This window comes from Garra rufa, chromosome 7, assembly GCF_049309525.1.
Source record: "Garra rufa chromosome 7, GarRuf1.0, whole genome shotgun sequence".
Classification (NCBI taxonomy): domain Eukaryota; kingdom Metazoa; phylum Chordata; class Actinopteri; order Cypriniformes; family Cyprinidae; genus Garra; species Garra rufa.
In genome coordinates this window covers 9,609,060-9,632,682 of record NC_133367.1, presented here as the reverse complement: position 1 = coordinate 9,632,682, position 23,623 = coordinate 9,609,060, and the positions used below count along the sequence as shown (strand labels likewise).

Genomic DNA, 23,623 nt, shown 5'->3' with positions numbered 1-23,623 from the left:
TCTCGCCAAATGGACGGACAGCGGCGGCGGCTGGCAGCGCAAAACTCCCGTATCTGGGCTGAAAAGTGAAACATTCCCGACGCGAAGCGACGCAAACACCGGGATTATCGATGATAGGAGCTCAAACGCGGAGGGACAACACCGCTGAACAGCCGCCGAGCTCAAGCAGCGACCCGGTTCGGCCTCCGGTCCGCTCGAGTGTGTGTGTGTTGCCGATCCGAACCGCATCCGTCGAGTCTGGCGTTAACGGGAGGAGGCTGTCGCGTGTGTGACTGAGAGAGTGAATGTGTGTGTGTTAGTGTGTGTTGATGCACTGACACACACACACACACACACACACACACACACCGCTGGCTGCTGTTGTTGTTGTTGTTGTCGGTTCTGAGGAGATCCGGGCCTCTGCAGAATCAGCGGGCGCGTCCCCGCGCGTTCGGATGGATATGTGAGTCGGGCGCGCGCGCTCTGGGTCTCGCTCCAGGATCAGGATGGAGAACCCGCAGAAGAACAGCCCGCTGGTCAGAGATCTGACCCGAGCCTTCAGCCACTACAACAAACACAACATCTTCCTCAAGAAGAACCTCAAGGAGACCCTCGCCTTCTTCAGGGAGATCCGACAGAACCACAGCAACACCTGCGGAGGACCTTCTGGAGGACTGGACACAGGTGAGACTCGATCCTCACACCTTCACACCGGTGCACCACACACACTACTATTCTAACCTAATGAAGATACCAGCTAAATTAAAATAGGAATAAATGCTGAAATGCAAATACACATTTTTAAAACTAAAAATACAGTTTTAAAACTGTTATTTCATGCTAAAATAACAATAAAAATAATTAAATAGATAGAGATTAAGTGACAATAATAAGTGAAAGTAAGTCTGTGATTAGAAAAAAAAAGTGTTTTGTTGTATATTTGATCAAAAGCACTAAAATTTAAACCTGGAAATATAAAAATACAAGCTAAATCAATGCTAAAATTAATGCTAAAGTAATATTTAAAATGATAAATAATAAAGTAAACTGACTACAATACAAAAAAACATATTGTATTGTTGTTTATGCATTTAAAAATTTGTATTTTGTTATATATTCAGTTCAGTTTTGTTGTATATTTGGTTAAAAGCACTAAAACTTAAACCTGAAAATATAAAAATACAAGCTAAATTAAAATATGAATAAATGCTAAAATGTTAATATTACCAATGAATACATTTAATATTAAAAATGATTTTGTAATAAGTGAAAATGACTACAATACAAAAAAAGCATGATGTATTGTTATTTATGCATTTAAAAATGTGCATTTTGTTATATTCAGTTCAGTTTTGTTGTATATTTGATCAAAAGCACTAAAATTTAAACCTGAAAATATAAAAATACAAGCTAAATCAATGCTAAAATTAATGCTAAAATAATATTAAAAATGATAAATAATAAATTAAACTGACTACAATACAAAAAAACATTGAATTGTCATTAATGCATTTAAAAATTTGTATTTTGTTATATATTCAGTTCAGTTTTGTTGTATATTTGGATAAAAGCACTAAAACTTAAACCTGAAAATATAAATATACAAGCTAAATTAAAATATGAATAAATGCTAAAATGCAAATAATTTTTTAAAACATTAAATACAATTTTAAAACGGTATTTCATGCTTACATAATATTAAAAATAATTAAATAAATAGAGATTAAGTGACAGTAATAAGTGAAAGTAAGTCTGCGATTAAAAAAAAAGTGTTATTGTTATTTATGCATTTAAAAAAAATATTTTGTTAAATATTCAGTTCAGTTTTGTTGTATATTTTGGTTAAAAACACTAAACCTAAACCTGAAAATATAAAAATACAAGCTAAATCAATGCTAAAATTAATGCTAAAGTAATATTAAAAATGATAAATAATAAATTAAACTGACTACAATACAAAAAAACATATTGTATTGTTGTTTATGCATTTATAAATGTGTATTTTGTAATATATTCAGTTCAGTTTTGTTGTATATTTGGTTAAAAGCACTAAAACTTAAACCTGAAAATATAAATATACAAGCTAAATTAAAATATGAATAAATGCTAAAATGCAAATAAATTTTTAAAACATTAAATACAATTTTTAAACTGTATTTCATGCTAACATAATATTAAAAATAATTAAATAAATAGAGATTAAGTGACAGTAATAAGTGAAAGTAAGTCTGCGATTAAAAAAATGTGTTATTGTTATTTATGCATTTAAAAATATATATTTTGTTATATATTCAGTTCAGTTTTGTTGTATATTTTGGTTAAAAACACTAAACCTAAACCTGAAAATATAAAAATACAAGCTAAATCAACGCTAAAATTAATGCTAAAGTAATATTAAAAATGATAAATAATAAATTAAACTGACTACAATACAAAAAACATATTGTATTGTTATTTATGCATTTAAAAATTTGTATTTTTTTATATATTCAGTTCAGTTTTGTTGTATATTTGGTTAAAAGCACTAAAACATACCCTGAAAATATACATATGCAAGCTAAATTAAAATATGAATAAATGCTAAAATGTTAATATTACCAATAAAATCATATTAAATTAATAAAATAAATAGAAATCAAGTGACAATAATAAGAGAAAGTAAGTCTGCAATTAAAAAAAAAATATTGTTATTTTTGCATTTAAAAATTATATTTTGATATATATTCAGTTCAGTTTTGTTGTATATTTGATTAGAAGCACTAAAACTTAAACCTGAACACATAAAAACACAAGCTAAATTAAAATATGAATAAATGCTATAATGTAAATATTTTTCTATAACTAAAAAAAACTTTTTAAAACTGTAATGCTAAAATAAAATAAAAAAATATATATATAAAAAAATAAGATAAGAAGTAAGATTATTGTAAGAAATGCGTTTTTAAAACATTAAATACAATTTTGAACTATATTTTATGCTAAAATAATATTAAAAATAATTAAATAAATATAAATTAAGCAACAATAATACATGAAATTAAGTCTGCAATTATAAAAAAATGTGTAATTGTTATTTTTGCATTAAAAAAAATATATATTTTGTTATTCAGTTATTATCAATAAATACTTTTTTTAAAAACTTTTAAAACTAAATAATGCTAAAGTAATATTTAAAATGATTAATGACAAAAAAGCATGATGTATTGATATTTATGCATTTATTTTTTTTATTTTGTTACATTCAGTTTAGTTTTGTTGTAAAGTATAAAGCACTAAAACTTAAACCTGTAAATATAAAAAATTTATTTGACACACTAAAAGCTAAATTAATGTTAAAATGAATGCTAAAGCAATATTAAAATGAAAAATAATAAATGAAAGTGACTACAATACAAAAAATGCTTTTAAAAAAAGTATTATAATATATTCAGTTCAGTTTTGTTGTTTATTTTGATTAAAAGCACTAAAACTTAACCCTGAAAATATACATATACAAGCTAAATTAAAATATGAATAAATGCTATAATGTAAATATTTTTCTATAACTAAAAAAAACTTTTTAAAACTGTAATGCTAAAATAAAATAAAAAAATATATATATAAAAAAATAAGATAAGAAGTAAGATTATTGTAAGAAATGCGTTTTTAAAACATTAAATACAATTTTGAACTATATTTTATGCTAAAATAATATTAAAAATAATTAAATAAATATAAATTAAGCAACAATAATACATGAAATTAAGTCTGCAATTATAAAAAAATGTGTAATTGTTATTTTTGCATTAAAAAAAATATATATTTTGTTATTCAGTTATTATCAATAAATACTTTTTTTAAAAACTTTTAAAACTAAATAATGCTAAAGTAATATTTAAAATGATTAATGACAAAAAAGCATGATGTATTGATATTTATGCATTTATTTTTTTTATTTTGTTACATTCAGTTTAGTTTTGTTGTAAAGTATAAAGCACTAAAACTTAAACCTGTAAATATAAAAAATTTATTTGACACACTAAAAGCTAAATTAATGTTAAAATGAATGCTAAAGCAATATTAAAATGAAAAATAATAAATGAAAGTGACTACAATACAAAAAATGCTTTTAAAAAAAGTATTATAATATATTCAGTTCAGTTTTGTTGTTTATTTTGATTAAAAGCACTAAAACTTAACCCTGAAAATATACATATACAAGCTAAATTAAAATATGAATAAATGCTATAATATAAATATTTTTTTAAAACTGTAAATACATTTTTAAAATCATAATTAATGCTAAAATAATATTGAAAATAACAAAATAAATAATTAAATGACAATAATAAGTCAAAGCAAGTGTGCAGTTAGAAAAAAATGTAGTATTGTTATTTATGCATTTAAAAAATTATATTTTGTTATATATTCAGTTCAGTTTTGTTGTATATTTTGATTAAAAGCACTAAAACATACCCTGAAAATATACAAGCTAAATTAAAATCTATGAAATTGTGAATATCGGTTAGAAATATCGGTTATCTGTTATTTTGTTATACTTCCTTTCAAATTGTATTTAAACGTTTATATATTAGTGGTGGGCCGTTATCGGCGTTGTCGTACAAAATATATATAATTATTTAAGTATTGTTTATATACTATTATAGTACTTATTGTAATATTTTTTTTAAGTTTTTATACTTCTTTTAAAATTGAAATTATATAATATAAAAAATATTTATATTAAGTCTTGAAATGTTCTATTCAATACATTAAAAAATATATTTATGCATTTAAAAACTGTTATTTAAAATTGTAATTAAATATTTACAAGGTCTTCAAATGTTCTATTCTATAAATTTTTATAAATAAATATTTCCATTTAGCTTACAAACTTATTTTTATTTCAGATGTAGTTTTGGTAAATTTAGTATTTCACCTTCACAATTTTATTTTATTTTATTTTTTTCCAGTTAATTTTTAATAATTTTTTTAAAATACATTTTTATTCCAAGTTTTATTTTAGCTTTATTACAGTTTTTATCGTTTTAGTTTGTTAATAATAACAACATTGGAAGAAACAGCAGATACTTGTAACATTTTTAATAAAAATAAGATTATTTAACAATTTATTAAGTTACTTAAATGCTGTGGTATGTTTTTATTCTTCAACACACAACAAATAGAGTCAATTTTGTCATCAGATGACTAATAATCAGTGTATGAAAGTGTGAGATATCGGTACTGTTTATATACTATTATAGTATTGTAATATTTAGATTTTTTTTATTATACTTCTTTTAAAATTGTAATTAAGTATTTGTATTGAGTCTTGAAATGTTCTATTCAATAAATGTTTAAATATTTTAATTTGTTGTTTATGCATTTGAATTTTTAGAGTCAATCAAATAATTAAGCAACACATTTCCAAAATGTAAAAAAAAAAGAATATTTAAGTACTGTTTATATTCTAATATTTTATAGTTTTTTAAAATTGAAATTAAATATTTATATTTAGTCTTTAAATCTTTAATGTTGTATTCTATAAATTCTTCTAAATAAGTTTTCTATTTAGCTTACAAACGTATTTTTTCAGATGTAGTTTTGATAAATTTAATACTTTACCTTTGCAACTTTATTTATCCCCAGTTAATTTTAATTGTAATTTTTTAAATAAATGTTTATTCCAAGTTTTGTTTCAGCTTTATTTTAAAGTTTTTAATAAAAGTAAGATCATTTAACGATTAAGTTACTTACTGTGGTTGAGGTTTTAATCTTTAAATACACAACGAATCAAGTCAATCATCAGTAGATCTGATATCAAATGACTAATATGAAAGTATGAAAGTGTGAATATCGGTTCGAGATATCGGTTATCGGTACTGTTTATATACTATTATAGTATTGTAATATTTTGAGTTTTTTTTTTTGTACTTTTGTTATACTTCTTTTAAAACTGTAATTAAATATTTATAATAAGTCTTGAAGTTTCATTATTTATGCATTTAAAAACTGTTATATTTTGTTATATGTGTAGTTAAATATTACCGATATTTAATGTTACCTCTCTAAATATGCATATTTTTGCTCTCTAATAATTAAGTCACACATTTATGAGTCATATACTTTTGTAAAACTTATTGTAATATTTAAAAAATATAAAATGTTTTTTTTTTATACTTTTGTTATAGCTTTTTAAAATTGTAATTAAATGTGTATTAAGTCTTGAAATGTTGTATTCTATAAATACTTATAAATAAATATTTCCATTTAGCTTACAAACTTATTTTTATTTCCGATGTAGCTTTGGTAAATTTAGTACTTTACCTTCACACCTTTATTTATTTATTATATTAATATATTATTTATTAAATGTATAATATATTATTAAATTATTAAGTTTTTTATGCCAATATTTATTTTAGCTTTATTTCAAATACAAAATCAGTTTTAAATAATTTGGAGAATTTTTAAAAAATTTGAATTGATATCAAATGACTAATAATCAGTTTATGAAAGTGTGAATATCGGTTAGAGATATCGGTTATCGGTACTGTTTGTATACTATTTTATAGTTTTGTTTTTTGTTTTTTACTTTTGTTATACTTCTTTTAACATTGTAATTAAAAAGTCTTAATTTTCTATTCAATATTTTTTTAAATAAATATTTTCATTTATTTATGTATTTGAAATTTTTATATTTAGTTAAATATTACCTCTCTAAATATGCATATTTTTGCTCTCTAATAATTAAGTCACACATTTCTGAGTCATACAAAAAAGTATTTTTTATATACTATTAAAGTACTTATTGTAGTATTTTGAAGGTTTTTTTAGTACTTTTGTTATACTTCTTTTAAATATTTATATTAAGCTTTAATTTTCTATTCAGTACATTTTTAAATAAATACTTCCATTTAGCTTAATTTTTCAGTTAATTTTTAATTTATTCTAAGTTTTATTTTAGCTTTAATACAGTTTTTAATCATTTTAGGTTACGTCAGTAATAACAACATTGGAAGAAGTGGCTGATATTTATAAAGTTTTTAATACAAATAAGATCATTTAATGATTTATTAAGTGACTTAAATTCTATGGTTGAGTTTTAATCTTCAAATACACAACAAATCAAGTCAATCATCAGTAGATCTGATATCAAATGACGAATAAGCAGTATATGAAAGTGTGAATATCGGTTCGAGATATCGGTTATCGGTTGAGCAATGCTGTGTGTTTTATGTTTCTGCGTGTGTTTGTCCAGCAGCAGGTTTAGTGTTAACAGCAGAAAATGTCTCAAACAGGATTTAGTGCAGAAATAAGCGGCTTAACATCCGTGAACAGAGTCACATTCAACTCAAGCCGAGAACTAAACACTCAACAGTGCTTTAATGAGGACACACACACTTACACACACTCTCTCTCACACACACACTCATGTATCGCCACCAGATCAAACCACAAAAATCAGAAAATATATTTGACATTAAAAAAGCAAACCTGCTTTATGACTCTGTTGCATTATGTAATTTTTTTAATGTAATTTGAACACATTTTGAGTGTGAAGTGGAGAAATCATGAGTTAGTGTCAGAAATATGAGCAGTCTTGTCAGTTACTTTGATGAGTGTGTGTGTGTGTGTGTGTGTGTGTGTGTGTGTGTGTGTGTGTGTGTGTGTAGGTGCGGTTTTCGTCCTCTTCCCGCTAACAAAAGGAGTTTTGCTCGTTGTGACGCAAGTTTCCTCTGGTTTCTCAGTGCAATCGTTGTTAGTGCATTGATCAAACCTAATGTCAGACTCAATGACGTCTCACAGCGCTCTCACGGCATCACACCGTGACCTTTGACCCCTCTCGCATGACCCCTGCCCTTTCCCTAGCCGTGTTTGTGTGTTTGTGTTTGACCAGATCTGCAGTGATTTACAGGATGCGAGTCCCGCTCCTCAGACCTGTCGCAGCTCGTCTGGCCCTCAGGCAGGTTCTGGCCAATCAGGGCACAGCGGGAGGCTCTGGCCACGCCCCTCACCAGACTCATGTGAACACACGTCCTGCACGTCTGCTGTAAACAACATCTGAGTCTTTGATGCTGGAATTATTGATAAACTAGATAAAAGCGTTCATCAAGACAATCTTTAAGTTTGCTTGAAAAAAGCTGGACCTGAAAGTTTGAAAAAGTTTGATGGTTGTCAGTCTGAAATACTTTGAGGTTTAAAGTAGTTTTAAAAGCTTACAGTTTGAATATTTTGAAGGCAATACAATCTGTCAGAGATAGATAGAACATGCTAATAACATGATTTGCAAGTTGCTAGCATGATTAGCAAGTTACTATCATGTTGTTAGAATGATTAGCAAGTCGCTAGCATGTTTCTAGCATGATTAGCAAGTTACTATCATGTTGCAAGAATGATTAGCAAGTCACTAGCATTTTTCTAGCACGATTAGCAAGTCGCTAGCATGTTTCTAGCATGATTAGCAAGTTACTAGCATGTTGTTAAGATGATAAACATATTGCTAGTATGTTTCTATCATGGTTTGCATGTTACTAGCATGTTGCTACCATAACTCTAGCATGATTCGCAAGTTTCTAGCATGTTTCCAACATGATTAGCAAGTTTCTATCATGATTAAGCTTGTTGTTAGCATGCCGAACAAGTTAATTTTATGTTTTCAACGTGATTAGCGTGTTGCTAACATGATTCTTGCATGATTAGCAAGTTACTATCATGTTGTTAGAATGATTAACAAGTTACTAGCATTATTCTAGCATATTAGCAAGTTACTAGCATGTTGCTACCATAACTCTAGCATGATTCGCAAGTTTCTAGCATGTTTCCAACATGATTAGCAAGTTGCTATCATGATTAAGCTTGTAAAAGTATTTCAGACTGAAAACTGTAAAACTTTTTAAATGTATTAAACTTTGTAACTTAGTTAGACAAACTTTTTTTATCTAGCTGCAAATTGTTTTGCAAAGAGGTAAAAAAAATTCCAGTAAATGTCCAGAAGCATTCCAGCGTTTTTCTAAACATTCAGAAAATTTGGTAAAGTTTTGAAAATTTTCCGTAGGTTTTTTTTTTTTTTTTTTTTTTTTTTTTTTTTTCAGCTCTTTGCAACCCTAGCTGTGGATAAACGGCTTTACAAAACAAGATTTTGAAGCAAATTTTTTAACTGCAAATGAGCAAACATTCAAATATATAATTTTATTTTATCTTTTTTTTTTGTCGCAATTTTGATGCTGATTGTTTAAGTGCAATTTAGCAACTTGAAATTATACACAACATTCATATATCATTTCATTTATTTCTGTGCAGTTTCATTGCTGATTAGTTAACTGAAGAAGAGCAACTTTAAAATGTAACAAAACATGCGAATAAAGTTTGTTTTTTGCGCAGTTTCGTTACTAATTATTCAACTGCATTTTAACGACATTAAATGCTACAAAACATGCATATACTCTATATTATTTTATTAACTTTTTACACAATTTCATTACAAATTATTTTGCGAAATTAAATGCAACAAAACATTCAAATATTTAATTTTACTTGTTTTTTGTGCAGTTTCGTTTATAATTACTTCACTGCAATTAAGTGACTTTAAAATCATTTATATTCGTATATAACTTTATTTTAACTGCAAAATTGCGCAAATTAATTGTTAACCGTTTAACTGAAAACTAGCAGCGTTAAATACTATAAAACATTCAAATTTATAATTGTATTTATTTTTGGCGCACTTTTGTTGAAACATTCAAATATGTGTCATTTAATTGCCATTGAGCAGCTCTGTATGCTAAAAGCATGTGTTTTTGGTTTGTTCTGGCAGCTGTAGCTGTACTGACGTGTGTTCAGTGCTAGCGTTGAGTGAATGTGTGTTGTTAGCGTGCGGGCCGGATTACACTGAGAGCGGGTCTGTTGTATAAGGCAGTGACTCAGCAGCGGCACTGGGATTATGAGCACTTCCTAATAATAACCCCAATGACTGGCGGCTCTGTGAACGGCTCAGAGACGGTCATGAGATGCAGGCCTCAGGATACACAGACACCGCTAACGCTGTCACTGCGACTGATACTACTGCTGCTCTGCGCTTGTTTTTCTGTCCTCACTTTACAAACAACCCTGCTCTCGCCAGCACAGCCCACTCACCTACTTCACATACACTTTTCTGAACGCTACTCCTCCTAGAGCTTTCGTGCTAGAACCACCAAACTCAGGCCAGATCTGCAGACTGATCTGACTTAGTGTGCTCTATCTTTTTAGACTGATCCCACTTATAGTTTTCATCAAATTGAAGATTAACAATCATCACAATCCCATAGATTTACACTGAGGGAATGTTCAAATGAGCCAACACTATTCAAACTCCAACTGTCAAAATTCAAACTCCAGCTTTCAAAATTCAAACTCCAACTGTCAAAATTCAAACTCTAGCTTTCAAAATTCAAACTCCAGCTTTCAAAATTTAAACTCCAACTGTCAAAATTCAAACTCCAACTTTCAAAATTCAAATTTAAACTCCCAGAATCCCTTGAGACTCAGTAGCCTCATTCAGACTGTCACGCCAAATCCGATTTGTATGCAAATCCGATTGAATCACATTTAGGTAGTCTGAACAGCAACGAACTACATGAAATCCGATTTGGTCAAATCCGTTTCGAGCCACATTCGTATGTGATTTGGAATCCTATTCAAATCGGATTTCTGGAAATCCGTTTCAGTCTGACCGGTCAGATCGGATTTGGCGATGCTTTTTCACCTTTTCATGGCACGTAAAACGTAAATGTAAAGTCACACATTCCAGGTTCTTGCGTTTCTGCCGCTGCTTTAGAAGACGAAATATAATCCAACGCGACGGCAACATTGTCATATCGCAAGACAGCATCTATATTGCAAACTTTATTGCTGTTATTGTTGTTTTTAGCGTTGGAATAACAACGTAACGGCATTGCCATAGAAACCAACGCACATTCCGTAAAACAAAAGAGCATTTGAAATGCAGTGAAAAATTGACCTTTTTACGCCAATTTTCAAAGAAAATACATAAATATTCAGAATTATAGTAAATTAAAAAAAAAGTAAATATTAAAAAGTAAATAAAATATAAAAAATAAATGTATAAAAAAATTTTTGGGGGGGGGCCAAACTGGTGGATGTTGTGTTTTATTGGGATATCTACTAAATAAAACAAAGGCCAGTGTTTAGAAAATTACAGAAGTACAGTAAATCAACTCAATAGAATATTAAAATAAAAATGAGTGAAAAAAAAAAGTAAAAGTAAAATCTACATATAAATATTGCTGTTAAATGTTATGTATGTATGAATGTAAATGTTTAAATGTGATTTTTCTTTTCATTCATTCAATGAAAAACAGTGTGAAAATTACTTATTTGAAAAATACGTTTGACTGTGTTTTACTTCTTTAATATTTTCAAATCTTTTACAGTGACTAAAATTTGACACTTTATTTTCAGAGAAAATGCAAAATGTTTTAGTAAAAATATACATTTAAAATGTAAAGATGTTTTATTAAAAAAATAAATATAAAATATAAATGTACTTGTATAACATTTACCAGCAATATTTTTTTTTTGTTATTTTTTCTTTTTAATTGGTAGTTTTTTCAAATTAAAACAAAGCATTCACCAGTTTGGTCCCCCCCAAAAAATGTACAATTCATAAAATAAATGATAAAACTTTCTATTTTTGCTAAAACATTTTTACATTTTTTATACTTCATTTATTTATTTTTTAGTTATTAAGTATAATTCGAAATATTTAGGTATTTTCTTTGAAAATTGGCCTAAAAAAGTGTTTCACTGAATTTCAACCAAACAGCCATTGTAAAAGACTAAAAATGTACTTATAGAACACTTACCAGCAATATTATTTATTTTAATTTTTTTTTTGTATTTTATTCAGTAGTTTTTCCAGTAAATCGAAGCATTCACCAGTTTGGTCCCCCCAAAATAAATAAATAAATAATTAAATATATATAACTTGTATTTTTAGTAAAAAAAAAAAATATATATATATATTTTTATACTTTGTATTTATTTTTTGGTTATTTACTATAATTCTAAATATTTATGTATTTTCTTTTAAAATTGGCTTTAAAAAAGGTAAATTTATCACTGCATTTCAACCAAACAACCATTGTAAAAATAAAAAATGTACTTTATAACATTAACCAGCAATATTTTAAATTTTTTTTATTTATTTTTTTTTATTTTTTTTTTGCATTTTGTATTGGTCCCCCCAAAAAAACAAAAAAATCATAAATTATAAAAATTTCATTTTTATAAAAACAAAAAAGTGTACACATTATTTATATATTAATTTTTTAGTTATTCACTATATTTCTGAATATTTTATGTTTTATTTATTTATTTTTTTGTAATTTTTTTGGCAACAAGCGGATTTTTGTATCAGTTTTGCACAATTGTTTTTTATATTAGATTTAATTTTCACTAACATTTCTTTAATTTCAAGTTTTTTAACGTTCTAATTTGAATAAAGTATAATGGTAAAGTTATACTTTTTTTGACGTTTTTGATGTATAGTTTGTGTATTTTGTATTGCTTGTGTGGTCAAAGAGACACTTCAGCCTTGGTTTTATCAGTAAAGTTTGTATTATATTGTAATATTGCGAATTATGTTGTGTTTTGAAGCCCAATCCGAGCTCAAAGTTTCCAATATTTAACGTATATGTGTCTTTATTTGTCTCGGTGTCTCAGGTCAGCTCAGCTGCATCTCTCTGCCGCGTCACGAGGAGGACTATCTGCAGAATGTTGTGGGTAGCGCCCCCTACATCCTCATCCTGGGCCAGGACTGTTCTGCTCGGTACCAGCTCCTCAACTGCCTGCTGGGAGAGAGGCTCCTCCCCCTGGGCTCGGAGATGGGCGGGGCCTGTGGTCCGGAGGGCGGAGCCTGCAGGAGGAGGAAGCTGTGCTTCACACACGGCCGTCAGACGCGCTTGAGCCTGGCGTTACCGGGACAGTACGAGCTGGTGCATCAGCTGGCGGCCCACTGCGGACGCTGGGACACGGTGCCGCTCGAGGACCTGGAGATCCAGGAGTGCGAGGATCCGGCGCAGCGATTGGCCGAGCTGGAGATCACGCTCCATCACGCGCTGCTGCAGGTCAGGGGCGGCGGGGTTCGCACCGTTTCTCTCGATGAGTTTGTGCAGGAACATCAGTCAGTTTCTCTTCTCTCATCTCTCAGCTGGTGTTTATGTAACCCTGCTCTGTGGGTCTGGTGCACTTCACATGACCAGCAGTGGGAAAAAAAGCACACTAGTTTCTGCCATGCTGATGTGTGTCTCTATGGAGACGGGAATACTGTGTCCCGCGAGCCTCCTATAAATACTTAGTGTGTTCAGTCATAGCTGAATTCCTTTCTTTCATTCGCTTGTTTGTTTTCATGACTGAAAAGAGTCTGAATTGGGCTCAGTGTTGGGGCTGGTTTAGATCTCTTAGATTAGAGGCGAATTAGAGTCAGTGGCGGATCACGTTCTGATTAGACTAACAAACTCTGGTGAACTCGGAACAGTTTCAGATGAAATCTGTTTTGAATCACGATGAGACTCCAGGTCTAATAAGTCAAACCGAGATCTTGAGTCAGTCACACATCAGACTCTAAACCAAAAATCAAAACAGAGTCAAATCAGTTTTGCGCCAGACTCAATAAAGTCTTGGATCAGTCGCAAATCAGACTGAGATCAATGTAAATAAACTCATATCAGTCTGGTATCAAACTGATCAGTTTGAGTTTAGATCACTTTAAGATTAAATTTGTCTTGAATCAGACTGGGCCTTGGATAGAACTCAAATCAGAGTCAAATTGGTTTGTTTGTTTTCATAACTGAAAAGAGTCTGAATTGGCAAATCAAACTTAGATCAGTCTCAGTCTGGTGTCAGAATTAAATCAGAGTCAAATCAGTTTCACATCAAAGTCAGATCAGTTTCAGTTTGTCTAAACACAGTTTGCTATTAAACCGATCGGTTTTAGATTAATGTCAATTGAGACTTCGATCAGTTTGAGATCAGACTCTGATCTGACTCAGATTGGTTTCAGATCTATCTTGGGACTCAAATCAGAGTCAAATTGCATCAGACTCATTAAAGCCTTGGATCAGTTCCAAATCAGACTCAGATCAGTTTGCAGCCATCCTCCGACCGGTTTGAAATCGGACTCAACCTCAGATAGGACTCAAATGAGAGTCAAATCAGTTTTGTGTCCGACTCAAAGTGTTGGATGTGTCGCAAATCAGACTTAGATCAGTCTCAGTCTGCTGTCAAAATCAAATCAGAGTCAAATCAGTTTCACATCAGACTCAGGTCACTTTCGTCAAAGTCAGATCAGTTTCAGTTTGTCTAAACACAGCTTGCGATCGGTTTTAGATTAATGTCGAATGAGACTTCGATCAGTTTGAGATCAGACTCTGATCTGACTTAGATTGGTTTTAGATCTATCTTGGGACTCAAATCAGAGTCAAATCGCATCAGACTTATTAAGATCTTGGATCAGTTCCAAATCAGACTCTGATTACTGTAAAAATGCTCAGATCAGTTTACGGCCAACCTCCGATCATTTTGAAATCAGACTCAACTTCAGATAGGGCTCAAATGAGAGTCAGATCACTTTTGCGTCAGACTCAAAGTCTTGGATCTGTCGCAAATCAGACTTGAATCAGTCTCAGTCTGCTGTCAAAATCAAATCACAGTCAAATCAGACTCATCAAGGTCTTAGATCAGTTGCAAATCAGACTCGGGTCACTTTGGTCAAAGTCAGATCAGTTTCAATTCAGTTTCAGTTTGTCTAAACACAGTTTGCTATTAAACCGATCGGTTTTAGATTAGTGTCAAGTGAGACTTCGATCAGTGTGAGATCTGACTCAGATTGGTTTCAGATCTATCTTGGGGCTCAAATCAGAGTCAAATTGCATCAGACTCATTAAAGCCTTGGATCAGTTACAAATCAGACTCTGATTACTGTAATAAATACTCAGATCAGTTTACGGCCAACCTCCGATCAGTTTGAAATCAGACTCAACCTCAGATAGGACTCAAATGAGAGTCAAATCAGTTTTGTGTCCGACTCAAAGTGTTGGATCAGTCGCAAATCAGACTTAGATCAGTCTCAGTCTGCTGTCAAAATCAAATCAGAGTCAAATCAGTTTCACATCAGATTCATTAAGGTCTTAGATTGGTTGCAAATCAGACTCGGGTCACTTTGGCCAAAGATAAGTTTTAATTCAGCTTCAGTTTGTCTAAACACTCAGTTTGCTATTAAACCAATCGGTTTTAGATTAGTGTCAAATGAGACTTCGATCAGTGTGAGATCAGACTCTAAGCTGACTCAGATTGGTTTTAGATCTGTCTAGGGACTCAAGTCAGAGACTCATTAAGGCCACAAATCAGACTCTAAATACTGTAAAAATACTTAGATCGGTTTGCGGCCAACCTCTGATCAGTTTGAAATCAGACTCTGCTTCAGATGGGACTCAAATGAGAGTCAAATCAGTTTTGTGTCAGACTAAAAGTGTTGGATGAGTCGCAAATCAGACTCAGATCAGTCAGACTTCAGTCAGTCTAAAAAGAGTCAGGTTCCTCATCAGACTCAAAGTCTTGAAATCAATCTTTGATGGGTCGCAAATCACTCTGCTTTGAATCAGTTGCTAATCAGACTCCATCTAGACTAAAAACAGATCAGATTAAGGTCAGATTCACATCTAATTCTGATACACCAATTGGCTTGTAAATCTGTTTTGAATCAGACTTGGCCTCGGATGGCACTCAAATCAATTAGTTTTGCATCAGACTCATTAAGGTCTTGGACTAGTTGCAAATCAGACTTAGATCAGTCCCAAATCAGACTTAGTTTCAGATCAGACAGACTCTTAATCGGTCTAATAAACTTAAAACAGTCTGGTTTCAAACTGGTATCAAAATCCTTTTAAAATCAGTCCAAATTGGGATTGAATTTGTCTTGAATCAGACTTTGCCTTGGATAGAACTAAAATCAGAGTCAAATTAGTTTCACATCAGACTCATTAAGGTCTTGGATTGGCTGCAAATCAGACCATTTTAGATCTGTTACAAATCCGATTCCATTAGTCTAAAACACTCAGGTCAGTCTGGTATTAAACTCTGATCAGTTTCAGATTAATGTCAAATCATAGATCAACTTAAGATCAGACTCTGATTCTGCTCAGATTGTTCCAGATCTGTATTGAATCAGACTCTTACACAGGTCAGACCTTTGGTCAAAGTCACATTAGTCTGGTATCACACTCTGATCAGTGTGAAATCCGACTCAAATTGGTTTTAGATCTATCTTGAATCAAACTATGTCTTGGATGCAACAAACCAGTTTTGCTCATGAAGGTCCTGGATTGGCTGAAAATCAGACTCTTCAGTTCAGTCAAAGTAATCTTAAATCAGACTTGGACCAGTTGCAAATCAGTCTAAAAACACTCAGATCTGTCTGCATTGAAACTCTGATCAGTTTTAGACCAGACTCAGATTAGTTTCAGATCCATCTTGAATCAGTCTCTGATGCAGGTCACACTTTGGTCAAATGCAAATCAGTCTTGGATCACGTTCAATCTAAGATCAGTGCCAAAATCAGATTCCAACTAGTCTAAAACTCATAGAAACGTCTGGAATTAGACTCTGGTCACTTTGAGATCAAACAAATCAGACTCAGGTCAGTGTGAGATCAGACTCAAATTGGTTTCAGATCGGTCTTGAATCTGAGTCAAAACAGTTTTGCATCAGACTCAGTCATGGATTGGCTGAAAATCAGACTCAGATCATTTCAGTCAGACTCAGTCTTGGATCAGATCAGACTCCAGTTAGTCTAAAAACACTCAGATCCAAATTCAGACCAGACTTTGATCAGATTTAGATTAGTTTCAGATCTGTCTTGAATCACATTGAATCACAGTCAATTGAGGATCAGTTCCAAATCAGAATCCCACTAGTCTAAAAGTCTGGTATCTCACTCTGATTAGTTTCAAATCAGACTCCGATCAGGGTGAAATCAGGCTTAAATTGGTTTCAGATCTATCTTGAATCAAACTATTTCTTGGATGCAACTAATCAGTTTTGCTCATTAAGGTCCTGAATTTGGCTGATAATCAGACTCTTCAGTTCAGTCAAAGTAGCCTTAAATCAGACTCCAGTTGGACCAGTTGCAAATCAGACTCCAATTGGTCTAAAAACACTTGGGGTCAATCTGCAATCAAACTCTGATCAGTTTCAGATCCATCTTGAATCAGTCTCTGATGCAGGTCACACTTTGGTCAAATGCAAATCAGTCTTGGATCACGTTCATTCGAAGATCAGTTCCAAATCAGATTCCAACTAGTCTAAATCTTAGAAAAGTCTGGTATCACACTTTGGTCACTTTCAGATCAGTCAAATCAGACTCAGATCAGTGTGACTCAAATTGATTTCAGATCGGTCTTGAATCAGAGTGAAACCAGTTTTGCATCAGACTCATTAAAGTCATGGATTGGCTGAAAATCAGACTCAGATCACTTCATTTAAAGTCAGCCTCAGATCAGACTCAGTCTTGGATCAGTTCAGACTCCAGTTAGTCTAAAAACACACTGCTATCAAACTCAGATCAGTTTCAGATCAAATTCAGACCAAATACTTGGATGCGAATTAAATCAGAGTCAAACCAGTTTTGCATCAGACTCATTAAAGTCATGGATTGGCTGAAAATCAGACTCAGATCGCTTCATTTAAAGACTCAGACTCGGTCTCCGATCAGTTCAGACTCCAGTTAGTCTAAAAACACACTGCTATCAAACTCAGATCAGTTTCAGATCAAATTCAGACCAAATACTTGGATGCGAATTAAATCAGAGTCAAACCAGTTTTGCATCAGACTCATTAAAGTCCCGCATTGGGTGTAAATCAGACTTATCACTACAGTCAAAGTGAGATGAGCCCCGAATCAGACTCAGTCTTGGACCAGCTGCTAATCAGACTCCAATTGGTCTAAAAACACTTGGGTCAATCTGCAATCAAACTCTGATCAGTTTCAGATCCATCTTGAATCAGTCTCTGATGCAGGTCACACTTTGGTCAAATGCAAATCAGTCTTGGATCACGTTCATTCGAAGATCAGTTCCAAATCAGATTCCAACTAGTCTAAATCTTAGAAAAGTCTGGTATCACACTTTGGTCACTTTCAGATCAGTCAAATCAGACTCAGATTAGTGTGACTCAAATTGATTTCAGATCGGTCTTGAATCAGAGTCAAAACAGTTTTGCATCAGACTCATTAAAGTCGTGGATTGGCTGAAAATCAGACTCAGATCACTTCATTTAAAGTCTGGGCAGCCTCAGATCAGACTCAGTCTCGGATCAGTTCAGACTCCAGTTAGTCTAAAAACACTCAGAGCAGTCTGCTATCAAACTCAGATCAGTTTCAGATCAAATTCAGGCCAAATTCTTGGATGCGAATTAAATCAGAGTCAAACCAGTTTTGCATCAGACTCATTAAAGTCCTGCATTGGGTGTAAATCAGACTTATCACTGCGGTCAAAGTGAGATGAGCCCCGAATCAGACTCAGTCTTGGACCAGCTGCTAATCAGACTCCAATTGGTCTAAAAACACTTGGGTCAATCTGCAATCAAACTCTGATCAGTTTCAGACTGGTTTGAGATCAGTTTTGAATCAGTCTGTTTTTCTCAGTCAGGGTCTTGTGGTTTAGAGCGTGTGTTGTGTTAGTTGGCTGATGTTTGCGGTCGCACACAGCTGCTAGAATCACGTCTGCTCTCAAATGAAGCGCTGCTGTTTTGGGTCGGCGCGCTCACGTTAGCGTGGAGGCGTTAATTAGCGCGGGTCCCGGAGCGTACGCTGACGGCGGCCGGTGAAATTCCTGCTAAAGCGCGCACACATGTTGGCATGTTTGATGTGTTTGAATCGGATCTTTGTTGGTCTCAGGTCTGATGGGTTTGTTCCAGAGAGACTCCAGCGCTCTGTGGCTCTTGTGTCAGAGACGGCGCTGACTGACTCTATTGTGCTGGTGTGCTAGCGCTCTTTATTCTCGCTCTGACGCGCCCGCTGCGGATTAATCACACAGCCGAACTTTGACCCGCCGGCGCTAATGTTTCTTGAACAGATTCCCAGAGGAACGCACTGCTTTATCAGGAGAAACACTCCTCACCTACACAAGACACAATGATTTAGCAGTAAAATCAGGGTTTCCATGCTCAGACAAAATAAATCACACCTCTGGAATTAATACATTTGCTATAGAAAATGCAATAAATAAATATAAAAAACATTAATATTAATAAATCTAAAAGTAATTGTTTACCCTTTTTATATAGTAACCAAATATGTCTGGAAATATCATAAATATTAATTGGTTGAAAAGCATATGAAAGTTGAGTAATTTAGTATTATTTTTTTTGGCATGTTTTGACACTACTTTTTGTTTTATTTATTTATTTAGTCATAATTGAAAGAATATTTTTCTTCTTTTGTCAGTATTTCGTCATTTCATTTATTCATTGATATAAATTATATTAATTGTGTATATATATATATTTTATATTTTTATGTGTCAGAACAAAAACATGTACAAATGTCTTTTGTCAAGCAATAATCATTTATTTTAGGCAGTTTTATAAAAAAATTGTTGCAAATTGCATCTTAACTTACAAAACCAAATTTAATATTCCAAATATTAAGATTTAATTGACAATTTAATTAATTAAATAAATATCAAATTTAATTGACCAGATAAATATTAAATTTTTTTTGACTAAATAATAAAAATTAATTGACTATATTCAATTTACTGAATATTAAAATGTATTGACAGAATTTTATTGACCCAAATAAGTATTAGTTTAATTAACCAAATTTAATTGACCAGATAAATATTGAAATTTAATTGACTAAATATTAAAAATAAATTGCCTAATTTAATCGACAAAATACAAAAAATTTATTGACTAAATTGAATTGACAGAATATTAAACTCTAATTGACTATTTAATCGGCCAAATATTAAAATGTTATTGACTATGTAATTAACTAAATAAATATGAAAATTTAATTAACCAAATTTAATTGACCAGATAAATATATAAAATATACAATTGACTAAATATTAACCCTTTATTGACCAAATAAATATTGAAATTAATATTACAAAATAAATATTAAAATTTAATTGACCAGATATTACGATTGTATTGACCAGATAAATATTACAATTATTAACCAAATTTAATTGATCAAAAAAAAAATTGACCAAATAAATATTAAAATGTTATTGACCAAATATTGAAAATTCAGTTGACAAATGATTCAAATTTACTTTTTAATTTACCAAATATTTAATTCACCAAACGTATTGTACTTTTATATTTTTATTTATATTACAAAAAAGAGGATGTTTTTGATGTGAGCATCAGATCTCCTGAAATAAAATGTAATTATTATAATTCAGTATTAAACTGCCAAAGAATATATATTAAATGTAGTAAATTGACACACATGAGTTTGATATTGTAATTGTTTAATCACTGATATGTTTGGCTTTAGTCAGTATCTCATAATGTCAAAATCATTAATTTTAATCAGTTTAAGCTGGCAAACATTGCATTGTAATTGATCAAAATATTGACTACTTCATTTAGCAAAAGTTAAAATTTACTTCACCATTCACCATTTAATTGACCAAATATTCAAATAGAATTCAATATTTAGCTATTTTATATGTATAATTAATTAGTCATAATTCAAAATAATGCATTAATATTCATATTAATTAATTTTAGTGAATGCTACTTAAATTTTATTTGACGGATATGAAATATTGCATGATTTATCCCAATATTTAGGTGATTGTACTAATAAAGCAAGGTGTTGTGTTCAGGAGGTGAAGATCATGGTGGTCCCGTGTGGCGGCGTTCAGCCGGTGGAGGAGGCTCTGGAGGACTGCAAGCGCGCCATCCTTCCCATCATCCTCTACGCCGTCAGCAAGGACGCGCTGAGCACAGAGCAGGTGAGCGACCTGCAGAAGGTGCGCGAGACGCTGCCGTTCCCCGTCTGCTTCGTCCGGATTCCCGGCGGGCCGCCCGACCCCTCGTCTCCCGAATCGACCCGCGGCGCCCTCTACAGGCAGCTGCTGTCTCTGGAGCTCATCGCCGGAGCGGCGGGAAACTGCGCCTGCGGGGCTCCGGCTCAGACGCCCGGGAGAATGCAGAGCGCTCTGGCGGAGAGTCTGGAGCGGCTGCAGCGCGTCCTCCTGCCCTTCACTCGACAGCTGCTCCAGAGCCAACAGGTGGAGGCCGCCAATCTGCTCAACGCCGTACACTGCCGCTGCCTCGACCTCTTCATCAACCAGGTGACTCCTCAGAAAACTCATCGTCATCAGCTAAAGCAGATCGAAACGTTTGAAGAGGTTTAAAAAGTTTCATGTCACTAGCATATTGCTAGCATGATTAGCATGTTATTAGCATGTTGCTAGCATGACTAGCGTGTTGCTAACATGATTAGCTTGTCACTAGCGTGTTTCTAGCATGATTTGCAAGTTACTAGCATGATTAGCAAAGTTGCTAGTATATTCCTAGCATGTTTTTAACATGATTAGCAGGTTGCTTGCCTGTTTTAGCATGGTTAGCATGTTGTTAACATAATTAACATCTTAGTATTATTCTACTAGCATTTGTTAGCATGATTAGCAAGTTAGTAGTATGTTACTAGCATGATATACAAGCTACTAACATGTAACCAAGTTAGCATGTTGTTGACATGTTTTAACATGATTAGCAAGTTGTTAGTATTTTTCTAGCATTATTAACATGTTGTTAGCATGTTACTAGCATGTTGTTAGCATAATTAGCAAGTTAGGAGTTTGTTACTAGCATGATTTGCATGTCACTAGCGTGTTTCTTGCATGATTTGCAAGTTACTAGCATGATTAGCAAAGTTGCTAGTATATTTCTAGCATGTTTTTAACATGATTAGCAAGTTGCTTGCCTGTTTTAACATGTTGCTAGCATGTTTTTAACAATTAGCATGTTAATATTATTTTACTAGCATTTGTTAGCATGATTAGCAAGTTAGTAGTATGTTACTAGCATGATTAGCAAGCTATTAACATGTAAGCAAGATTAGCATGTTGTTGACATGTTTTAACATGATTAGCAAGTTGTTAGTATTTTTCTAGCATGATTAACATGTCACTATCATGTTACTAGCATGATTTGCAAGTTGATAGCATGTTGTTAGCATAATTAGCAAGTTAGTAGTTTGTTACTAGCATGATTTGCAATTAACTAATATGTTTCTAACATGATTAACAAGTTACTAGCATGTTAGCATGATTAGCAAGTTAATAGCAAAATACTAACATGATTAGGAAGTTGCTAGCACGTTGTTAGCAAGATTAACAAGTTAGTAGCATGGTATTAGCATGAATAATAAGTAACTAGCAAGGTATTAGCATGATAGCAAGTTACTGACATGTTTCTAGCACGATTAGCATGTTGTTAGCATGATTAGGATGTTGCTAGCATGTTTCTAGCTTTATTTGCAAGTTACTAGCATGTTTGCTTACATGTTTCTAGCATGATTTATAAGTAACTAGCATGTTACTAGTATGGTTACCATGTTGCTAGCATGATTTGCAAGGTACGAGCATGTTGTTAACATGTTACTAGCATGATTAGCAAGTTAATAGCATGCTGTTAGTATGATTGGCATGTTACTAGCATGATTATTAAGTTTACTAGCTTGATTCTAGCGTGATTAGCATGTTACTAGCATGAATAGCATGTTATTAGCATGTTGTTAGCATGATTAGATAGAAGGGAAGTTTGAGTGTCAAGGGATTCTGGGAGTTTAAGTTTGAATTTTGTCAGTTGGAGTTTGAATTTTGACAGTCGGAGTTTGAATTTTGACAGTTGGAGTTTGAATTTTGACAGTTGGAGTTTGAATTTTGACAGTCGGAGTTTGAATTTTGACAGTTGGAGTTTGAATTTTGACAGTCGGAGTTTGAATTTTGACAGTTGGAGTTTGAATTTTGTCAGTTGGAGTTTGAATAGTGTTGGCTCATTTGAACATTTCCTCAATGTAAGTCTATGGGATTTTTAGTGGTTTTGATAGTGTGGTTTATGAAAACCACAAGCCGGATCAGTCTACAAAGATAGAGCACACTAAGTCGGATCAGGTCTGAAGGTCTGGACTGAGTTTGGTGGTTCTAGCATGAAAACTGTTGGAGGAGTAGCGTAGTACAGAAGCAGTAGTTCAGAAATTTGAATGAAGAATAAGCAGCTTAAATAGAATCTGAATTAAAAGTAGTCAAGTGTTTCTGCTGTTCTGCAGGCGTTCGACATGCAGCGGGATCTTCAGATCACTCCTCGGCGTCTGGAGTACACTCGAGAGAAGGAGGGAGAGCTCTTCAGTTCTCTGATGGCCATCGCTAACCGCAAGCAGGAGGAGATGAAGGAGATGATCGTGGAGACGCTCAGCAGCATGAAGGAGCAGCTCCTGGAGGACGCCGCCAACCTCAACTTCACCGGTCAGAGACACTTCAAATACTTCTTTCTGTTTTTATGTTCATTTTATTGATTTAATAGGGTTTATTTTTGGTTGGTTTTACATTTTATAATTATTTTTTAGTTTAGTTTGAGT

The 23,623-nt window shown here is 32.4% G+C and overlaps 1 protein-coding gene across 1 annotated transcript in view; it reads left to right on the top strand.

The window, feature by feature from the left end:
- Positions 1–23,623, top strand: part of dstyk (dual serine/threonine and tyrosine protein kinase) — a 40,898-nt gene continuing 17,275 nt past the window's right edge. The window contains exons 1-4 of the mRNA XM_073844053.1: positions 1–663; positions 12,685–13,088; positions 20,862–21,332; positions 23,315–23,510. Of these exons, the coding sequence (XP_073700154.1) occupies positions 486–663; positions 12,685–13,088; positions 20,862–21,332; positions 23,315–23,510 (1,249 nt within the window). The 5' untranslated portion in view covers positions 1–485. The remainder of the gene's footprint in view (positions 664–12,684; positions 13,089–20,861; positions 21,333–23,314; positions 23,511–23,623) is intronic.